Source organism: Lutjanus erythropterus, chromosome 18 (assembly GCF_056507025.1).
Source record: "Lutjanus erythropterus isolate fLutEry1 chromosome 18, fLutEry1.hap2, whole genome shotgun sequence".
Taxonomy (NCBI): domain Eukaryota; kingdom Metazoa; phylum Chordata; class Actinopteri; order Lutjaniformes; family Lutjanidae; genus Lutjanus; species Lutjanus erythropterus.
Window position 1 is genome coordinate 22304463 of NC_139334.1, and position 19442 is coordinate 22323904.

Genomic DNA, 19442 nt, shown 5'->3' on the forward strand with positions numbered 1-19442 from the left:
CAAATCTGTTTTAGTTATTTTGTTGCTCAGAAATGACTCATCGTTTTTTTTTTGTTTTGTTTTTTTTTTTCACAACAGTGTGAACAGTGCAAGTCACACGGAATTAGATCTATTCAAATCTGATTTGGATCACTTCCATATGTGGTCCTAAATCAGATAGAGATCTGATTTTTTTTTGCAATGCGACCTCAGTCTGAGCAGTCATATAACATGCACCATGATATCCTGAATTTTAGATAAAAATGTGTTTCTGTGGAGCCTCGCATCACTGCTGGGTCGGACTCCACATCCACAGACACCTCCGAACAGAAGTGACAGCCATGGCTCCACAAAAAAGCCATAATTAAAAAGTTGGATCTCCTTTTCCTCATCTTTGTCTCCGTCAACATCTGGTCATGAATTCTCTGGTTTACACTGCACATCAATTTATAGATGAAACTGTAAATGCTGACTTCAGTGGCTTCCATGTTTACCTTCTTAAGACATTGTACTGAGGTGAGATGGGTTCTTTGTTTTTTGGGGGGGGGTTTTTGCACATGCAGGTCAGTTCAGGACTGTCAACAGTTGAAACTGGAATCTGAAGTGGGCCACTTTTTAAAAAATAATGTGAACAGCCAAACAAACAGATCTGCAGAGTGAACAGAGCCTTAGAGTTATTTTAAAATGGGAATTATTCTATCTGGCAGAGATGGGACCAAGTCAAAGTTGTTTTGCAAGTCACAAGTAAGTCCAAAGTCTTTGCACTTGAGTCCCAACTCAAGTCCAAAGTCAAAAAGCCTTAAAGTCATAATGTCACAGTGTTTCCAGCCTCACTGACTCAAGTTACTTATCTGATAAGCTAAAGTTAGATAAACATCAGCTCACAAACTATGTTAATATTAGTCTGAACTTACTAGTCTTTATAGGGTTTACAATTCTAGGTGCACATTAATTATCTGAAACATTGATTCATGGCGCACAAACAATTTAAACACACAGAATAATAAAACACTTGTCTGTCTGTCCTTACTCAACAAACGGTGCGAGGGGAGACGGAGAGACAATGTGTTGCTGCCAGAGGAGTGCTGACTAAGATTACAGCATTCGAAAAAAACACTTTCTCCTTGGTGGTTTGAATAACTCACTATATTTGTGGCTAGTCGTTTAATTCATATATTATATATATTTTGGCAGTTAGAGGAAGCCCATGGCCCAGTGTGAGGCATAATGAAGGAGAACATGCAAGCTTTCAAAACTTGAAAACAAGCTGTTTTGCGTCTGTAATTTACACTGGTTATATTTTAATTTTTTTGATCTATATTATTGATAGGGTTGATTCAGTAATTACTGGATATTGGTATGGCATGTCATTACCGTTCTCATCCCCATGTCCAAGTGAAGTCACAAGTCATTGGTGTTAAAGTCCAAGTCCAGTTGCAAGTGTTTCATTTTGTCAGGTCGAGTCTAAAGCCATCAAATTTGTGTGTATCTGGTATAATCTCCTGAACCAAATTTGGGTTATCTGTGTTAGAAATACATATATATTTTTTAATACATGCTGCTGTAGATAAACGTACTTCCTGGCTAACGCCTCCTCTTCAGCCTCCTCCCGCTGCTTACCTCCTCCAGCCGCCGCCTCTGCTCCTTCTGCTCCTCAATGCGTTTCTGTCGCTCAGCCAACAGTAAGCGCTTGTGCTCTTCGTTCTGCTGCTGCTCCAGCTGCTGCCGCCGCTGTGCCTCCGAACGCTCCTTATTGGCCAACTGGAGGCGCAGGAAGTCCCGCCTCAGGGTCGACTCGCCGGGGATGTTGATGATGGAGCTGGTAGCGGACAAATAAAAGGGATGATTTTAATTTAGCGAAAAGACATGAAAGGTGTTATTTTTGTACATTTCTGAAGTCGCCGACCTCGGTTCACCCATGTCTCTTTCTTCATCTTCCTCTTCACTGCCACTGTACTCATACTCTGTCTCATCTGATGGAGAGAGGAACATTTTATGAGCAAAAACAATAGAAAAGAATAAAACTAAAGTGAGTAAGGTAATAACCAGCAGAGAGCAAAGCCATTCCACTTTCATTTTTCACTTGAACTACCTTTGTTCATTACTAAACTGCTCACGATTGTGGCATTCCCCGATCCTCGCTCCTTCAAGGCACTTTCTTTTAGCCGCTTTGAATAAGAGTATAAATTGTAATTTTACTGTGTGTAGCGAGGTGGAGAACATTAGCTCGGAGCTCTCTCAGTCAAACGGAGCTCAAAGCATAACGGTTGTGGAAGCCGCGTGGCTCTTCCTGAGACACATCCACACAGACCTGTCCTCCGAATGTGACAAAGTGACAGCTGGAGAAAGCCACGGTCTCTACAATGACAAGACATTTCTATACATCATCGATGTCTGCCCCGCAGTATGTTGTTTCTTGAAGCGGTTAATGCGGTTCTCGCTGCCGCAGTCCTGTGTGCGACTGTCAGTCTATCACTCCGACTTGGTGTGTGTTTGCCTGTGCCGTGTTAGAGGAATGGAAGTCTGTCGCTTTTATTTCCCGCCTCGCTGAAAACCAACAATGTGACGACACATGTGTGTGAGAATCTGTGTCTGCATCTGGAAGTGTATAACATCTCACCCTTGCTGTGACTTTTTTTCTGTGTGTGTATCTGTGAACGTGGGTGAGAGCACTTCAGCCACACACAGAGTGTAGTGGGTGGGCCGGCTGCACTTTGAAGCTATAAGCCTTCAGGCTTTCATGAAATCTGTCTCTGTTTTTGATAATATTTATGGCTGGTAGTTTTTCATCAATGTCCATGCCATCGATACTGCTATGTGGGAAAAATGGTTGCTCATGGCATGATGCAAAAAAGACAATTAATGACTGACTTATTTCTTAAAATTGTGTGAGTTTGTTTGGCTGCACTGTAAACAGATATACCACCTGCTCTTCAGTTGTATTTCTGAAAAAGTAGCTGCTCAAACACTATTTTCTGTTGCATTAAACCACACTTACTGTCGTTAGAGTAATTACCAGTGTTGTAAAATAAACCATGACCAAAAACTTAATAATTTAAAGGGATAGTTCACTAAAAATCCAAAGATACATATTTTCCTCTGGCCTCTAGTGGATTCTTTTGGTGTGAGTTGCTGTGCTTTGGAGATATCAGCCATAGAGACGTCTGCTTTCTCTCCGCTATAATGGGACTAAATGGTGGCTGTGGAGCTTAAAGTACCAAAACTAATAAATTTAAATCAAATCCAAACCTTGTTGTAAGCAGTTTAATATAGGGACTATTTTTTTCTGCAGTAGAATCTAGTAAAACTAATTTCTTTCTACTACAAAGGAAATATTTCCAACAAGGTCTGTAAATTATCTTGAGTCAGCGAGTCATGATTTCTGGAGAGGGACACTGGTGCTGAATTTTTCAAAAGTATTTTATTCTGTGCCATTTAGTCCCATTCTGTTGACAGGGAGGCAGACGTCTCTACAGCCAAAATCTCCAAAACTCAGCAACTCACACCAAAACTATCTAGATGCATAAATAACACTACAGGTAAGAGGGAAAATTGTATTTTTGAATTTTGGGGTGAAATGTCCCTTTGAGGATTATAACTTTAATTGAAAATAATATGGTTACTATTGGGCTTAGAAGTTGGGCGATACACAACTTTCTATATAATCTGATATAATACCAATCATTTTTGATGCAATTTTACCAATATTGATATTGATACTGATATTTTTTTAAATGGGTATGTAATTTTTGAAAATAATGAAGGAAAAACTTAAAAAGAATTATTATTAGAATTATAGAATTATATTACAACCACTAATATAATACAATTTAGTGATATAAAGTATTGTGACTGTAATTATTGCACATATATACAAATCTCTCCCTTTAACATTAGCTAACTCCTGCAAGATGCCATCCATCAAGCGTATCTGTTTAATGAAACTGTCACTCCACACGCCGAGCGTTTGTAAATCTACATGTACATCTGTGTTTAAATCCATACGTGCACCACATGTTCTTCCTCACCCCTCTCTCCTCTCTTCTTCTTGGTGCGGTCGATGTGGTCCTTCAGCTGGATGCGGACCTGCCTCTCGTTGGGCAGGTCTCTGATGAACGGGTGTTTGAGGAGCTGCTCTGTGCTAGGTCTCTGGCTGTGGCTCTTCACCAGACAACTCTCTATGAACGACTGGAACTTCTTCGACCTAAAACACCAAAAAGACAACTTAAAAAAACCCCCGCAGTAATCCTTTGTATGTCTGAACTGATTATCCTGCTTCTGATAGTGTTGCTCTGACAGCTAACACAATTATCAAGATAAACGCTCACCACTTCTTTGACTTGAGTCTGGGGGCGGGGTTGCGCGGGATGAGGAAGAGGGCTCTCATGGGGTGCATGTCACACAGCGCTAAAGAGTCAGAAATCAAGGAACCAAACATGGGTGAGTTAGGGTGGATGTTTCTAGCTAATTGTACAAAACATTAGCATGGCATATAGTCAAAGCCAGCTGGAGTTAGCCCTCATCTGATCAATATATGCTGTCAATACTGATAACAATCGAGTAGTTCTACACACACAATTAGGTCTTGTCTTCCTGTGTAACACCTGAGTTGGTAATCCATCTCACAAATGGGCATTTGTGCATGTACTGCTACATCATTTGATTATTTATGGTCTTTAAAGGGATAGTTTGGATTATTTGAAGTGGAGTTGTATGAGGTAGTCATGGATAGTCAGTGTATTGACCAATGGCCGCTTTACTTTGCTGTCAGACAGACTTTTCCTGCATAAATTGCTGTTATGAGAGCCAAACATTGCGCCCTCCAAAGCCTCCTTAAGGAAAAACTGCATTTTTGCCTCACAGCACACATGAGTTGCTGGACTACTGCTGCCTTGATCAGTTAGTTTGTTTGTGTTACTGTGTGGCTTTGGTGCTTTAAAATGACCAAGGTCACAAAATAACACAAATAAACTAAGTGGTAGTCAGTGGTAGACAGTGGTAGTCCAGCAACTCCTGCGTTCTGCTACTACTAATTACTGATTTTGCCAGTGGAGTTTGGTTTGGTTGGCGAGAGCAATATGGAAGTTTCCCCCTTTAAGGTGGACCTTTTTTGCAGAAGCTAAAATATGTTTTCTTGATAACCCTGTCCACAGCAGTTCATCGCTTAGCTTCCTTTTGGTACTTCTCTCTGCTTTTCCACAGCGGGGGCGTGCCAACCTCCAAATACTGCAGCTAACACACTGCCTATCCATGAGTACCTCATTAGCTCCACTTCAAATAGTCTGAACTATCCCTTTAATATTCAGACTTCACTTCAGGACTCTGCGTTTACATCTATACATGCTCAACTTGTGAACTGAGATATTCTCATCCAGTTTGAGGTTTTTCCAACATGCAGCACTGTAATATCCTTGATTAGAGCTCGAACTGAACAACCTTGACAAAACTAAATGATGTCCTTCATGATTACTGTGCTCAATTACCGACTGTAGCCGGGACAGACTTTCACCAGAAGTTAATTTTTTTACTGGAACGAAATTATAATCATCATACGAATGAAAATGAAGAGAAAAGAGAGAAGAAGAAACAGCAATTCTACAACCAATTTTACATCCGCTCCTTGGCCTTCGTTAAAATTATAGCTGCAGATGAAGTGTATTAGCCCGGCCTGAAAAATGATCCAACTCCTGATTACAGTGATCTAATGCAGCAGCGCTAAGTAATGATGTGTAGCAGAGGTGTGGGTTAATGACTGGGTACGTACGTGGTGCTCCTTCAGCCATCTCTATCGCCGTGATCCCCAGTGACCATAAATCACTCTGTAATGACAGAGACACAGTGCATAAATACTCAGGGTGAACAGAAAAAAGTAGAACAGACGGTGCAGATCACAAGGTGGAAAAACAATAAAGTTAATATATTTAAAGGAGCAATATGTAAAAATTGCGTGTCCAAAAATAAATACTGCAGGCCAAATAGTGAGTTGGAGAGACAGACTGTATATTCAATAGGTTGAAATCCTATCTAATATACAGTCTACGGTTAAAGCGAGCTATTTTTCCCCGCCGCCTCCTCCTCAGACTTGAGGAAGCTCAGGCAGCAGGAGCACAAAACATGAGTCCATGGTATTTTTTTGCTTGTAATACGTAACAGAAATCTGCCAGTGGAACAAGAGAAAAATAGTTTGTTTTCACTGTGATACATCGCCTTTTATTTTAAGCATTTGGGAACATCGTGACACGTCTGGACTGCAGGAAGGTCGGTCTAGTAACTCTTTTACTATGAACACACAGTGTTGTAACAAGTGTAGAATGTGTCTTGACATTGTCTTGCTGAAATAAGCAGGTGCGTCCGTGAAAATGACGATGTCTGGATGGCAGCATATGTCGCTCCAAAACCTGTTTGTACTTATGAAAATTTATGGAGCCTTCACAGATGTGACAGCTAGTTAGAAAAATTGTGTGTTGCAGGTTAAGATATAGATGCATTATCTAAAAACAAGTCATGGAAATGTTACTTGTTAGATGACTGTGTCTCAAATTAAGTGTAATGAGATATTTTGACTGGAAATTAGACAAACACACTGAGGAAGATTTTGAGTTTGCAGTGCATCGGCATGTTTGAAGTCACCTTGAAGTCGTACGTGGCGTCTGGGTTCTCATCGCAGGCGATAACCTCTGGCGCCATCCAGTATGGCGTCCCGATAAACGTGTTCCTCCTCCCTACCGTTCTGTCCAGCTGGGCCGAGACACCAAAATCCACTGCGGGACAAAGACACAAACACACAGACACAAAATCCTTCAGGAGATAGTCCGCAGTTTACTTATACATTTGTTTTCCGCTGCATGCTTGTTTGTGTGCGTCCTGATGTGCCAGCACACCAGTGGGCTTTACTGAATTTGATAATGGACTCTAAACAGGAATGAATTACCCAACCTGCAAAGGCTTGCCCGATTTACAAACACACACACACACACACACGCTCTTTATAATCCCCTCCCCACTGGGCTTTAGGGGGAGAGCGAAAGAGAGAGTTCCTTCTTCAGCAATCTGCAGCAGGAACAGTGGCAGAGCTACAGAGAGATGAGTAGGCTGGTATTCAGCATAAAAGAAGAAAGAAAAGCCTCACACACACACTGACACACACACATGCATGCACCTCTGAGCCATCTGAAACTTTACACCTCCTCCTGCCCTCCCAATCCTAAAGCCGTTTTGTCAAGCGGCGGTTAGATGACAGACTGACCTAGTTTGACCTCTGCGTTCTCAGTCAGCAGGACGTTCTGTCCCTTGATGTCTCTGTGGATGACCTTGTGCTGATGGAGATGAGTCAGACCCTGCAGACAGCGACAGAGACACACAGTGAAGGAACGCCAAGTCATGGTTATTATCATTATTGTTACTTTTATATAAAGAGCTCATGTCCGAATGGAAGCGTCCTCGAGCGGGACGAGAAGCTCCAGGGTTGCTAATGTGTAACTGACCTTGACCTTTGACCTTTTTCTTACAAAAAATGCTTTTTTCAAGAGAAAAACAGCAGCAGAAGTACTATTGTACATCAATTTTTGAGGATTTACTTGCCTGTAAATATTTTAACATAATTATTATAGAAAAGTCCAATCATTAACTTTTAGCTTCGGCTGACTTGTCCATTTCTTTGTTTGGAGATCTCCATCAATAATTATCCTCCAATAGTCTCATTCTTTGAAGTTAACCTGCAATATAATAATACCAGTGTATGATTTTGTAATGTGTAAATATGCCCAGTGCATCTCTAACTTTCCCAGATTTGTCTAACTCCAAGCAAAATACAGTAATGTGTCAGCTGTTTGTGCTTTGAAAGTTTAATTTTTTCAGTCTTATTTTAGTGAAGCCTCTTGTACTGAACTTGAACAAGCAGAACAGAGAAATGTGAGACAGCTGGGAGAGGAAAAATGTTAAAAGGGACAGAAGGAAAACAGGAAAAAGATAGAAAAGGACACAAAAATAGAAAAAAGAAAACAAAGACAAAGGGGAAGAAGAGAGACAAAATGTGAAGGGACAGAAGCATGCAGAAAGAAAAAAACACAAGGAAAGACTAAATCAGGGCAGGATGAGAGAAAACAGAGAGCAGGATATAAGATGAGAGATGAGGAGGGTGAAACGAGAAATAAAAGTGGATGAAAGGAAACCATTGTTGCCTCAGTTCAGAGCCGCACTGCGTGTAACTGACAAGAGGCAGGGATATTGCTGCTCTCTGTTTGAGGCTACAGCCCTCAGAACAAGAAACCAGCAATATCAGATAGAGGAGATAAACACGTGGGAGAACGAGTTAAGATTTCCCAAGAAGATTCGATTCATCGCCTCACGCCGCTCCAAGAACACAGATATCATGGAGCACAAAACAACCGATGGCGATCGTGGTCAATGTTTGGAGATCTTCAACAATTATAAAACACTGATGAACCGAGAGAGAAGGTTTACGATTATTTCATTAAACGGGGTGGAAGTAACTAATTACAAATATTCAGATTACTGTCATTAAGTAGTTTTTTTGGGTACTTTTATGAGTGGATTTTCACGTCTGTACTTCTCCTCTTACTTAAGCGTGCATTGCAAGATGTAATCTATTTAGTTACTTCTGAAATCATAACTGAGTACTGAGTACAATGTCAAACAGCCAATGAGGTGATCTGATCACAAATGGACCAATTAAAACATTGACATACGAATGAAATAAGTTTTATTAACTTATACTAGTCTTAATTATTATTTTTATTATCAACTGTTAGTCTTCGCGGGTTCTCATGCTTTGTGCAGCACATTGTTTCCATGTGTAATATGAATAAAGCATTTCTTACTCTCACGCTGTCTTCTTCGTTTTACCTGTTGAAACAATATTCAGGAAAATATTTTTCTTACGAAGAGGAAATTTCTGTTAACGACTTTTTTATTTCTGGCCAAAAAGGTGTATCTTGCTGCATGTATCAATTGGCCCTTCTCCCTCTGGCAAAAACTGACTCATCATCTCATTCATAGATTGACAAATTCTGGAGTTCAGAAATCTCTGTGTTCTTTCCTACAGAAACTCTGACTCACATGGCCCTGGAAGGCAATGGCCGATAGCTTCATCTTTACTTATTGTCACATTCCTGTATAATTTATGTCAGTATATATATATATATATATATATATATATATATATATATGCCTGTTGTTGTTGCTGTTGCTGGTTTGTGTTTGGATTTTTCTGTTTTGTATATACATTTTTTTTCTTTTTTTGTTGTCATTATTAATGTTTAAAGGAGCTTTACATAACAATTGTGTGTCCAAAAATCAGCACCACAGTCTAAACAGCCATTTGAAGCCATAGGCTGTATTTTAAATAGGTTGAACCCCCATTTAATATAAAGTCTACGGTTGAAGTGAGTTGTCCGCTCAGGTCGGCTGCAGGATCGCTGGACAAAACAAGCACATTATAAGCACATTATAATTTGACAATAGCACACGAGGACGAGTCCTAGGCTGTGAGTTAATCAGCTGTTTAAAACTGTAAGCAATGCACAGTGTAAAGCAAGTCTGTTATCCTGAAATCAAAAGCCCACTGCTCTGAAAATACACACGCTGCAGTCGAAGTTGAGTAAATGCTTGCAAGCAGGACCTCATTAAAATTTTGCTCAGTTTAACTGTTATTCACATCTATACGCCTTTTACAAGATTTTTAATGCTTTCTTAGGACTCATAAACAGGCACCAACTCATTTGGCAAAAATTCAGCATTAATTTAAACTTTGAACTAAACTGAATTATTGTGAAACGGGCAGACAACAACAGCAAGTTACAGCACAGAATAGAAATGTGAATTTAGCATGTTTCCTTCATCTCTAATGACATCTAATGGTCATTGCTTCAAGTTTTTCCGTCTCTACTTGAAAAACTACATAGGTAGTCTCTTCAGTAGAAGTGCAAAATTTTGCAACTAAGATATTAAAGTAACTAAAGGCACTGAGGAAGGATCATTAACAAGAAAAAGCGCTTTTTCACTCTGATAGACACAATAAAATGTTTTAAAATATGTTTATTTTAGCTATAAGCACTGATTTAATTCATTTTAAACAGGAAAACTTCAGGATCAGCTGTCAGTCAGTTCTTGTGTCAATAGCTACAACGGTCATTGCTAATTAATATTGCATAAGGGGCATTTTAAACATAGAGGATCAACTCTTCAGTTCACAGATGCCAGAAACTCAGTATTTTTACGACTGTGAAACTGAACCGTGTCCTCAGCAGAAACCATGAGACTGTTCTGACATGACTTGTTACTGCCTGTGTTCTGCCTGCAGCCAGAGCGATAACAGAGAGAGAAAGAAAAAAAGTCATTATTGCGTTTTTAACTCTTGTTTGTTGTTATCTATAATCAAGAACCTGATCATAAAATGTTTTATTGTTGCTGTGGTTGCTGTTGAACTTCTGCTTAGTCAGTGGAGTTGGAGCATGTTGTACCTGTGCTCGGACAAGGAAGTACTTTGGGGAACCAAAGAATAAAACAACAGTGCAGATTTTTGTTACCACGTAATAAGGTTTCTAATTCTTGATTATCTGAATATTCTCCCATGAAGACTCTCTGATTCAGATTTGTAATGTCTTGTGAGGGATGTCATAACAATCGGAGGTTTTGGTACCAAACATGACAGTGCTCGCTCTTCTACAGCGCCGTGGATACTGGGCAGGCGGTTTTTCTAGGTTTGAAGGGGACAGCATATACGCCCACGGGTGTTCTAGTCTGCTGTGAAAAGCCAAAAGAACTATTATCAGCATGGAAGAACAGGAACACGTTCAAGATGGGAACAAGTGCAGCTGCAGCCACAGCTCAGCTTCAACTTGTTAAAAAGAAAAACAAAGTCACGGATGGAAGGTACTGGTAAGTACTTTGCTTTGTCAAGTAGAGTTACTTCACTTTTGTTGTTTTTTTTAGGTAGCTCTGTTTTGCCATAATGTCCATAATTTGAGAACATAATTTTCCATAAAAGAGGTCTGATCAATTTCGAGGAGCATCTACTAACGGCATCTTGTGTGAGTAATGATGAATCATCATACAGGCGTTTTCCTTCACACAGCTCCCACGGTCTTATTCATGCATTCAGGAGGAAAGCATCATCAGGGATCTCTCTCCGTTTCTTCAGTGTTCACATGCACTCATTTCTTACTCGAGGAGGACAGGTGTAGGAGTTGAACAACGTCTTGAAAAGTGTTTTTTTTTGTTTGTTTGTGCAGCTCCAACCTGGCAACAGGGACGCTTACCCTGAGAATCTCTCGGCAGATGTAAGCGGTCCACTCCTCTTTCAGAGAGTTGCCCTTGGTGTTCTTGATCAAGTCCGTCACCGAGCCGGCTCCACAGAACTCCATGACCAGCTGCAAACGACACACAAAGTTGGTTAATGACTGTTCTGAGAAAGGACGCTGGTCAATAAAAGATCAGCAAATTGTGAAAAAACAAATGCGTGAAGAATTTTCCAGAAGTCAAATGTTTGGTGCTGTTGTTTTCAAAATGACAACTGAGTTGCAAATTAATTTTCTGTATATCTACTAATTAACTGAAGCTGGTGTAGGCAGTTCTGGAGAAAGATAGCTGAACGTTGAGTCTCATTCCCAGGTTGTCAAATACTACTCAAAAAGAAAATTAAAGGCTAATGCAAACGATCGTTTTCTTGCAGACAGGTGCATAGGAAGAAAATCCATTGTGTATTGATAATGTATTAAATTTTATAGACTGGTACTGACCAGTGTGCACGGGATAAAAAGTGCTTTCTTCAATGCAATGCACCTCATAAAGAAAATGCACATAACTGCATTACTGTAATAGCATTAGTAATACAGAGAGCAGTACACATCAACACAACACACATGAGCAGACAGCCATGATTACAGTCAGAGACCACAGAAACGACTTCATAAACTGACTCAACGAGGTCACCAGATCACATGAATGAATCACGTTCATCTCTTGACCCAAACACAATGTGTCCATTCTGTCCGTCCCGCTCCTCTGTCCATCCTTAACCGCCTCATGCCGTCGTCTCTCCTCCTCTCCTCATTCATCCTTCCTGCATCGCATCCCCGCCGATACGCGGGCAAAAGTTCAGCTGGTCAGTTCTGGCTCTGCTTCAAGCTGCCCTCATCATCACTCTGGATTACAGAGCGAGAGGAAGTTGGCGAGTTAATACCCGACCCCTCTCATCCGGGTTGAGTGAGTGCACTCAGACACGCAAAGACAAAAGAAACACACTCGTATATGCATAAACATGAGGGGATACATGTCAACGCATGCAAACACGCCACTCCTGCTCGTGTTGCACTCATTAACACACACACACACGGGGAAAACAGGCTGTCGAGTCAGGTGGAATTATGCAGGCAGTATATCTGGCTGATGAGTGTATATGCATATGTGTGTGTGTGTGTGTGTGTGTGTCCTCCCATTGTTGTGTGATGAATGCCACAGGATCAGAGAAGAGAGAGCTCCCTTAGATCACGTTAACACATGATTTATTGCAGCAGCCAGCCAACAACACACTCATTCATATGCTTTATATCTTTCACACACACACACACACATGTTAAGTATATATACTTACACACACAAACCTGCGGTCACAAGTACACACTCACATCTTTCACATAAATGTATGGGTGATAAATGGAAAGTCACTTTTTTCTGTCGTGTTCTGTGTTGCTCTTAAAGGCTGCAGCCACTCCATTTCACAAACGAACACATTACTAAGCTAAACCAACAAAGATTAATTTAATCTAAGATTAGTTCTAGTCGCAGTTTACTTAAACTAGGTTTAAAATGGGTAAATCCTAATTAAAAATAGATTAATCGGTATAAAGAGGCTTGCTTAACCAAATTAAAATAAATAAAATCAATAACTAAAAATAATTTGTGTGCTGTCTGCACATAGCAAGTGTAAAAGAGGAGGGTAAATGGTTAACATTGGGCTGCTCTGTATTCCTTAAAAACCTGACACTGTTCGGTAGCTAGCAAAGAAACTAACAAAATATTAAATTGCTAGCTAACTAAATTAAAAGTTTATTTTAAAAAAATGACTGTATCTTGCTCTGCATGGCCCTCTGGCTAACACTAGCATATTTACAGAAATGTTGATTAATGTGTGCTGTTTTTATGAATAAAATAAATAAATTAGAGAAGTATAGTATTAGTATTATAGTAGCATAATCATATAATAGAAGATTAAAAATGAACAACAGTGTAGTAATGAACCACAGACTGCCTGGTAGAAACTGGAAGACTGTTTGGGTTGAGTTTGTCCCTTTGAGGAACTTGATTATTTTGCTCAATAATTCAGCAATTTTTACACTTAAACCTCCTCAAATATAAGTTTAAATATAATACTGGATCACATTTTAAAATGGAGCTTGAAATTTTGGTGAAACAAAAGCAAATTTTAGGTTTAGGGTTAAAAACTAAACTGAGGTTTAAAGAGAGATTTAAATGCAATCTTTCTTTAAACTAGTTTAGAGGTTTGGTGCAATATAATCAGGTTTTTAAAAAATAATCCTAGTTGGTGCAACCCAGTCACATAGCTGCAAACATGCAGACCAAAACACACACAAACACACACACAAATAAAGCCATACCCATAGCTGGTCATCTATGCCAGGAGGATTTTTCTTGACGAAGGCTCCATAGTAGGTGGCGATGTTCCGGTGGTGACTGTACTTCTTCAGCATGTTAATTTCCGCTTTAATCTCCTCTTCCTCATCCTGACACACATGAGAAGAGAAAAACCAACAGGCGTTAAAGCACAACCTCCATTTGTGACCCCTCACACATCTTAATAGGATGGTGACAGAGCAAAAGAGATGAAGTTGTTGATGATTTGCATTTTGAATCCATTTAAATACCAAAATCTGTTGACGTGAAGCACACAGCTGGGCTCTAAATATTCCACAGTAACAGCATTACTTTTTAATTACTTTCGTTTTAGGGGGTTGCTGCCACAAAGCCAAAAGCGGTTGTTTGAAACAAGTCGTTATGGTGGCAGTCGGTTACTTAAAACTGCAATTTCTTATTCATTATGCACAATGTCAGAAAATTAAGCATTGATTACTTCAATTTAGTGCTCACCAGCCATGAAACAAAAGCACTTGTTTTAGTAAGCTGATTACACTCTTAGAAATAAGGGTTCCACATGGGTTCTCACTGAAGAGCTGGGGTCCTAATCAGAACATTTGCTTTTGAAGAACCCTTTTTTGAAGAAATGATTCGTCATGGATCTTTGGTAATCCAGAGGACCCTTTTGGGAAGAGAGAGTTCTTTGAGGATTGTTGAGATGCTTGAAGAACTCTTTTGTCAAGGGGTCTTTGTACCTTAATATAAAAGGGTTCTCTGTAGAACCCCCTGGGTGGGTCTAGATAAAATCCTCCCTGTAATATAAAAAGGGTTCTCAGTAGGATCCCCTGAGTGGGTTCTGGATAAAACTCTTGGAAAATAAAAGGGTTCTCAGAAAAATACACTGTATGGGTTCTAGATAAAACTCTTGGAATATAAAGAGGTAGAACATCCTAAATGGGTTCTGGATAAAACTCTTGGAATATAAAAGGGTTCTCTGCAAAACCACCGAGTGGGTTTTGGATGAAACTCTAGGAATATAAAGGGGTTCTCTATAGAACCCCCTGTATGGGTTCTAGAAAAAAAAACTCTTGGAATATAAAAGGGTTCTCCATAGAACCCCATGGGTGGGTTCTCAATAAAACTCTTTGAATATAAAAGGGTCATCTGTAGAACCCTTGGGTGGGTTCTAGATAAAGCTATTGGAAAAGAAATGGGTTCTCAGTGGGACCCCCTGAATGGGTTCTAAATAAATCTCTTGGAATATAAAACGGGATCCCAGGAGAACTCTGTGGGTGAGTTCTTATTAGCACCCTTCAAGGGCAGAAAGTTAATGGACAGATCCCCCAGACAGGGTTCTGAGAGGAATTATTACACCATAGAAGGGTTCTGTGTAGAACCTCTCATAGGGATTTCTGGCCAGAAACTTTCACAGATGGTTCTAGGTATAACCTTTTATGTTGGGTTCTAGCTAGAACTCTCTACAGGGCTTCTGAGTGGAACCTTTATAAAAGCTTCCACCGGGAAGGTTCTCCTATAAGGGACCAGCTGAAGAACCCTCTATGGTTCTAGTTATCATTTTATTTCTCAGACTGCAGTAGCGACTAATTAAGTCAGTAATTTGTGCCCTTCATTTAATTTTCAATCATTAATTAATAGTCATTCATTTTATTGTATTTAAGCAGATTTATTCACACACAGTCATTCACACCCAGTTTCATTTATTTGTTTATTCATTGTTCACACTTCTGTTGCTTTGCTGATGTGCACATTCAGTCATCCCCACACATCTGCATATGTTCATTTCCTTATTCATTCATTCATGCTGCTATTCATTCATTCATTCATCGGTTCCTTTGTTGCTTCATTCCTGCAGTGTTCTATTGTTTTGCTGGCAGCTGAGTGCTGACGGGGAGGCGTAGGGTGAGAGGATCTCTAAATATAGCTGAGATTCCCTCCTGCTTTACAGACACGCCTGAGACCACACTGCTGTCCTAATACCTCCAGCTAATATTACCATGGCAATAGGCCTGTCCTCATTTCCTCTCTGCCACATCACACGCACACGCACGCGCACGCACCTACACACGCGCGCACGCCGCCAATGACTCATCGCTCATAATTAGATGACATGGTCGGTGGTGGTATAATCACTTGAGATGATTCGCTGTGCGTGGGTACGTGCGCGTGTGTCCGAGAGCGCACGCATGTTTGTGCGAGTCTTACCCCGGTGACATCCATGACCTTGATGGCTGCCAGCTGCCCCGTCTTAACATGGCGACCCTGGTGGAGGAAGGAGAGGAGGAGGACAGTCAGAGATGCAGGAAGACACGAAAGACAGAGGAAAGAGGAAGAGGAAGAAAGAAGAGAAGAAAAACATCAGTTGGTTTGCAGTTTTCTCAAGAAAATGTAGTGCATGCACAGTTTTAGGTTTTTTTTCTATCATTCAAACACTAATCTGTTATAAAAGAAAGGTGATCCACCCCGATAAGAAGCAAATACAATAAGTGACCTCAACTTTTTTAAGACACAATCCAAAATGTAAACACAAGTGTCACTGCACCACCAAAATATTGCTATTATTCCCAAACTAAGACACAAAATACATTAACTAACAACTGACCAGGGATGCCATGAGAGCCACTAGGTTGCTACCAAGTTGATGCCAAAATTCTGAGGCTACTCGTTCGTCTACAGCACCGTATACCTGGGATGCAATTGATAGGGACGGCATAGACTTGTGTTGGACAAATATATTGCCTATTGACGATGGACTGAATCCTGGGGCAATTTTTGGGGCTATATTTGTCACTATACAGTACAGTAGCAAACCACTGTGATGGTCTGCACTGCACCCGCTCAGCCGGACCATGAGTGTGCTGAGACGGGCGAGGAGTTAGACGTAAACAGCCTGCAGAGTTAGACTCTTTGCACTCTTTTCACGCGGTGAATTAAGGATTTAATTCGACCAAACCAGAGTTGGTGATTGTTGGAAGAGTGGACAGACCAACAAAGACGGTTTTGGTGAGTTTTATGAGGAGTTAATAAGCCAGTTAAGCTTGTGTCAGTTTGGTGAAACAAGAGAAACTTGAATTCAGACGGCGAAAAATATCGCCAATCACCAGCTGATGAGCTGACGATGGCCGGTTGTAAAACTTTTACCACATCACCCAACCTTGGTATATACACATAAGTCATGTGGCATGGAAGAGCCAGTCAAGAGCGTGTCTAAGACAGCGACAATTTGCAGCTGCAGTGACAGCTCCACCTTATTGACAAGAAAAACAGTAAACCGAGTCGTGTATGGAGGTACTTTGCATTCCAGGCAGTTAAACAGGGATTAATAATAAACTTTGCAAAAACCAGTATGCAAACTGTGCCAGACGAAAAGAGGAAACACTTCCAGCTTAGCAAAGACAGATAAGCTGGCGGTGAGCGAGTTTTAATTCATGTTAAAATTACATTAATAACAAATCCAAAGTGTTATCGATCTTATTCATATCCTGAAGTCACTTGCAGCAGCAGTCAATTGGTATATCAGACCTGGGGCTTAAAAGCAGAGAAAGAGCATTCAAACATGCTAAATTCTGATAGGTGAACTACATTTAGTCACCCTTTTCCAACTTTAAAGGTTTGTTGTGTTGCTCTGATCAAAATGTGATATCAAGTCAAACTTTTCAGTTATCTGAATAAACTTTATGTGGTTGAACATTATGGATTGAGGCTTTCAGCAGCTGACAGCAGATATCAACAGTGTCTCTGACTGAAATCAAGGACATGACAGGCCTTGCATTAGACTGCTTGATAGCCCATTATATCTCACTGTGATTTGCAGCATCAGTCCAACGCTGAAAATGTCAAATCATAGTCAGAAAAAGAGCAGACAGTGTCTAAGATATGCAAGATAGAGAAAGGAACAGACAAAGACAGACGCCGATCCACACACTTGACCGTGTTGTGTAATATCGAGGCTAGGCAGATGCCTGGGGGAGCCAGGAGGCGAGGAAACTGGGAGATTGGAAGCTGAGGGGCGAATGGAAGGCCCAAGTGGTTCGTTTGCAACAGAGCATCTGTGGCTGTGATTAGCTAATGAAGCTAACAGGGCTAGAGCCGCTAAAACCACTGACGGCTATTACTTCCACCTGTCTGGACTCAACTGATTAGCATGTTTGAGTCTGAGAAGAACAGCTTAGCCACAGTGGCACAAACAAACAAATGCATACACACACAGTCAAGGACACGCGCACACACTCAAAACAAGGGCAGGACTGTTTTTTCCGGGTGGAATTGTTATAAACCAGATGGCATTAATGGTCTGGCTCGAAAGCACCTCCTGAGGGCTTTAATCGAAGGGCCGTCCTGATAATGAGCGCTCAGCCCAAACAGAGGCGAGGAACGCTACAAAAAGAACTTTGACGTTGGTGGGTCCATTGTTTCGCAGGAGTGATTTTTACAGTAACAGTGGCGTTTCTGCACCCCGCCACTGGTCATTAGTCATTCTCACCGCCTCACATTTTACTTTTATCTCATTTTAACAGATCAATTGTGCTCACAGCCTCACCAAAACTCACTTCACTTGATGAATAGCCTCAGAGACGGAGGTTATTCAATACATACAGTTATTAATTTAACTGCCAAATAATGTAGGCAGCTCAATATCTTACTTCTTCCTCACATTTTATACAGCAGTAAAACTAGTCAGTGGTCAACATAATTGTATGATCAAATCTCTATTAGGGCCAAATAGTGATTTTTTTTTTTCTCACCGACTTTAGGCTGGAGGTCAAACTCCAAATGAAAGAAAGGAAGAATTTAATGAATTCAAAATAGTATTAAAGGTACAATCACCAATACTAATACTGATTATTAGCAATCAAGGAAGCCAATAGCCAATTTCATGAAATGATATACATTTGCAGTAAAACTGAATATCTTCTAAATTTAGAGTAGTGCCCAGGTGATTCTGGATTTCTGAGGCCAATGACGATACCAATATTAGGGAGTAAAAGAAAAATCTGATATAGATATTGCAATATATATGTCAATATGGTAATGATCCCTCAAACACTAGTGACGAAGATATGTAATGGAGGCAAATTATTGTCCAAAATGTCAACAGTAATAATTATAAATACCTGTAACTATAAACTAAAAATAAACTATACATTTAAAAACACAAATGGAATAAAATTATTTAATATTATTATGTAATTATACTGTATATACTGGCTTGAATTAAGAAAAATGATCAAATATACATAAAATGCTGCCTATAAAACAAAAAAATGCAAATAAATAAAAACAATCGCATTATGTTCTGAAAAAACAAACAACATATCGATATATAGTCTGTAATGTACAGTGCACAGGTCATTATTGAGAAATAAACCCAGACAGGGTGATGCAGGACCCCGATGAAAAGGCGTTTATTTCCCATAATGACCTGTTCACTGTACATTATCCTGCTTATCACATGGCTACTTATGAAAATAAATAAATAACTTGACACAAAATATTAATTGTACAATGATTTTATTCGTTTAATTTTTTCTAAAAGATTTTATTGCTCCTCCAGAGTCTATCGGTGGGTTCAAATGGAGGTTTTCAGTTTGCTCTGAGTTGTTACTTAGAACTTTAAAAAAAAAAAAAAACTACCCAGACTTGCTAGCAGATTTTTAACGACAAATTAACTGAACATTTTGATAAATAAATAAACAAAAAAGTTTCATAAAGAACTTCAATAATCATAGAAATGCCTAATAGCGGATCTGATAATTGACCAGGCTTATAATCAGTCGACCTCTACTTCAAAAGTCACCACGATTTTGATTTTGAGGAAGCGATCATGTTCT

The 19442-nt window shown here is 39.9% G+C and overlaps 1 protein-coding gene across 8 annotated transcripts in view; it reads right to left on the bottom strand.

The window, feature by feature from the left end:
- Positions 1-19442, bottom strand: part of tnika (TRAF2 and NCK interacting kinase a) — a 97575-nt gene that overhangs the window by 32290 nt on the left and 45843 nt on the right. For all 8 annotated transcript variants that reach the window (XM_084741917.1, XM_084741913.1, XM_084741919.1 and 5 more), the window contains exons 3-12: positions 15817-15873; positions 13617-13742; positions 11259-11369; positions 7226-7316; positions 6610-6740; positions 5744-5798; positions 4308-4386; positions 4008-4183; positions 1886-1952; positions 1600-1798 (exon numbers count right to left, since the gene is read on the bottom strand). In XM_084741917.1, coding sequence (XP_084598043.1) covers positions 1600-1798; positions 1886-1952; positions 4008-4183; positions 4308-4386; positions 5744-5798; positions 6610-6740; positions 7226-7316; positions 11259-11369; positions 13617-13742; positions 15817-15873 — 1092 coding nt within the window. The remainder of the gene's footprint in view (positions 1-1599; positions 1799-1885; positions 1953-4007; positions 4184-4307; positions 4387-5743; positions 5799-6609; positions 6741-7225; positions 7317-11258; positions 11370-13616; positions 13743-15816; positions 15874-19442) is intronic.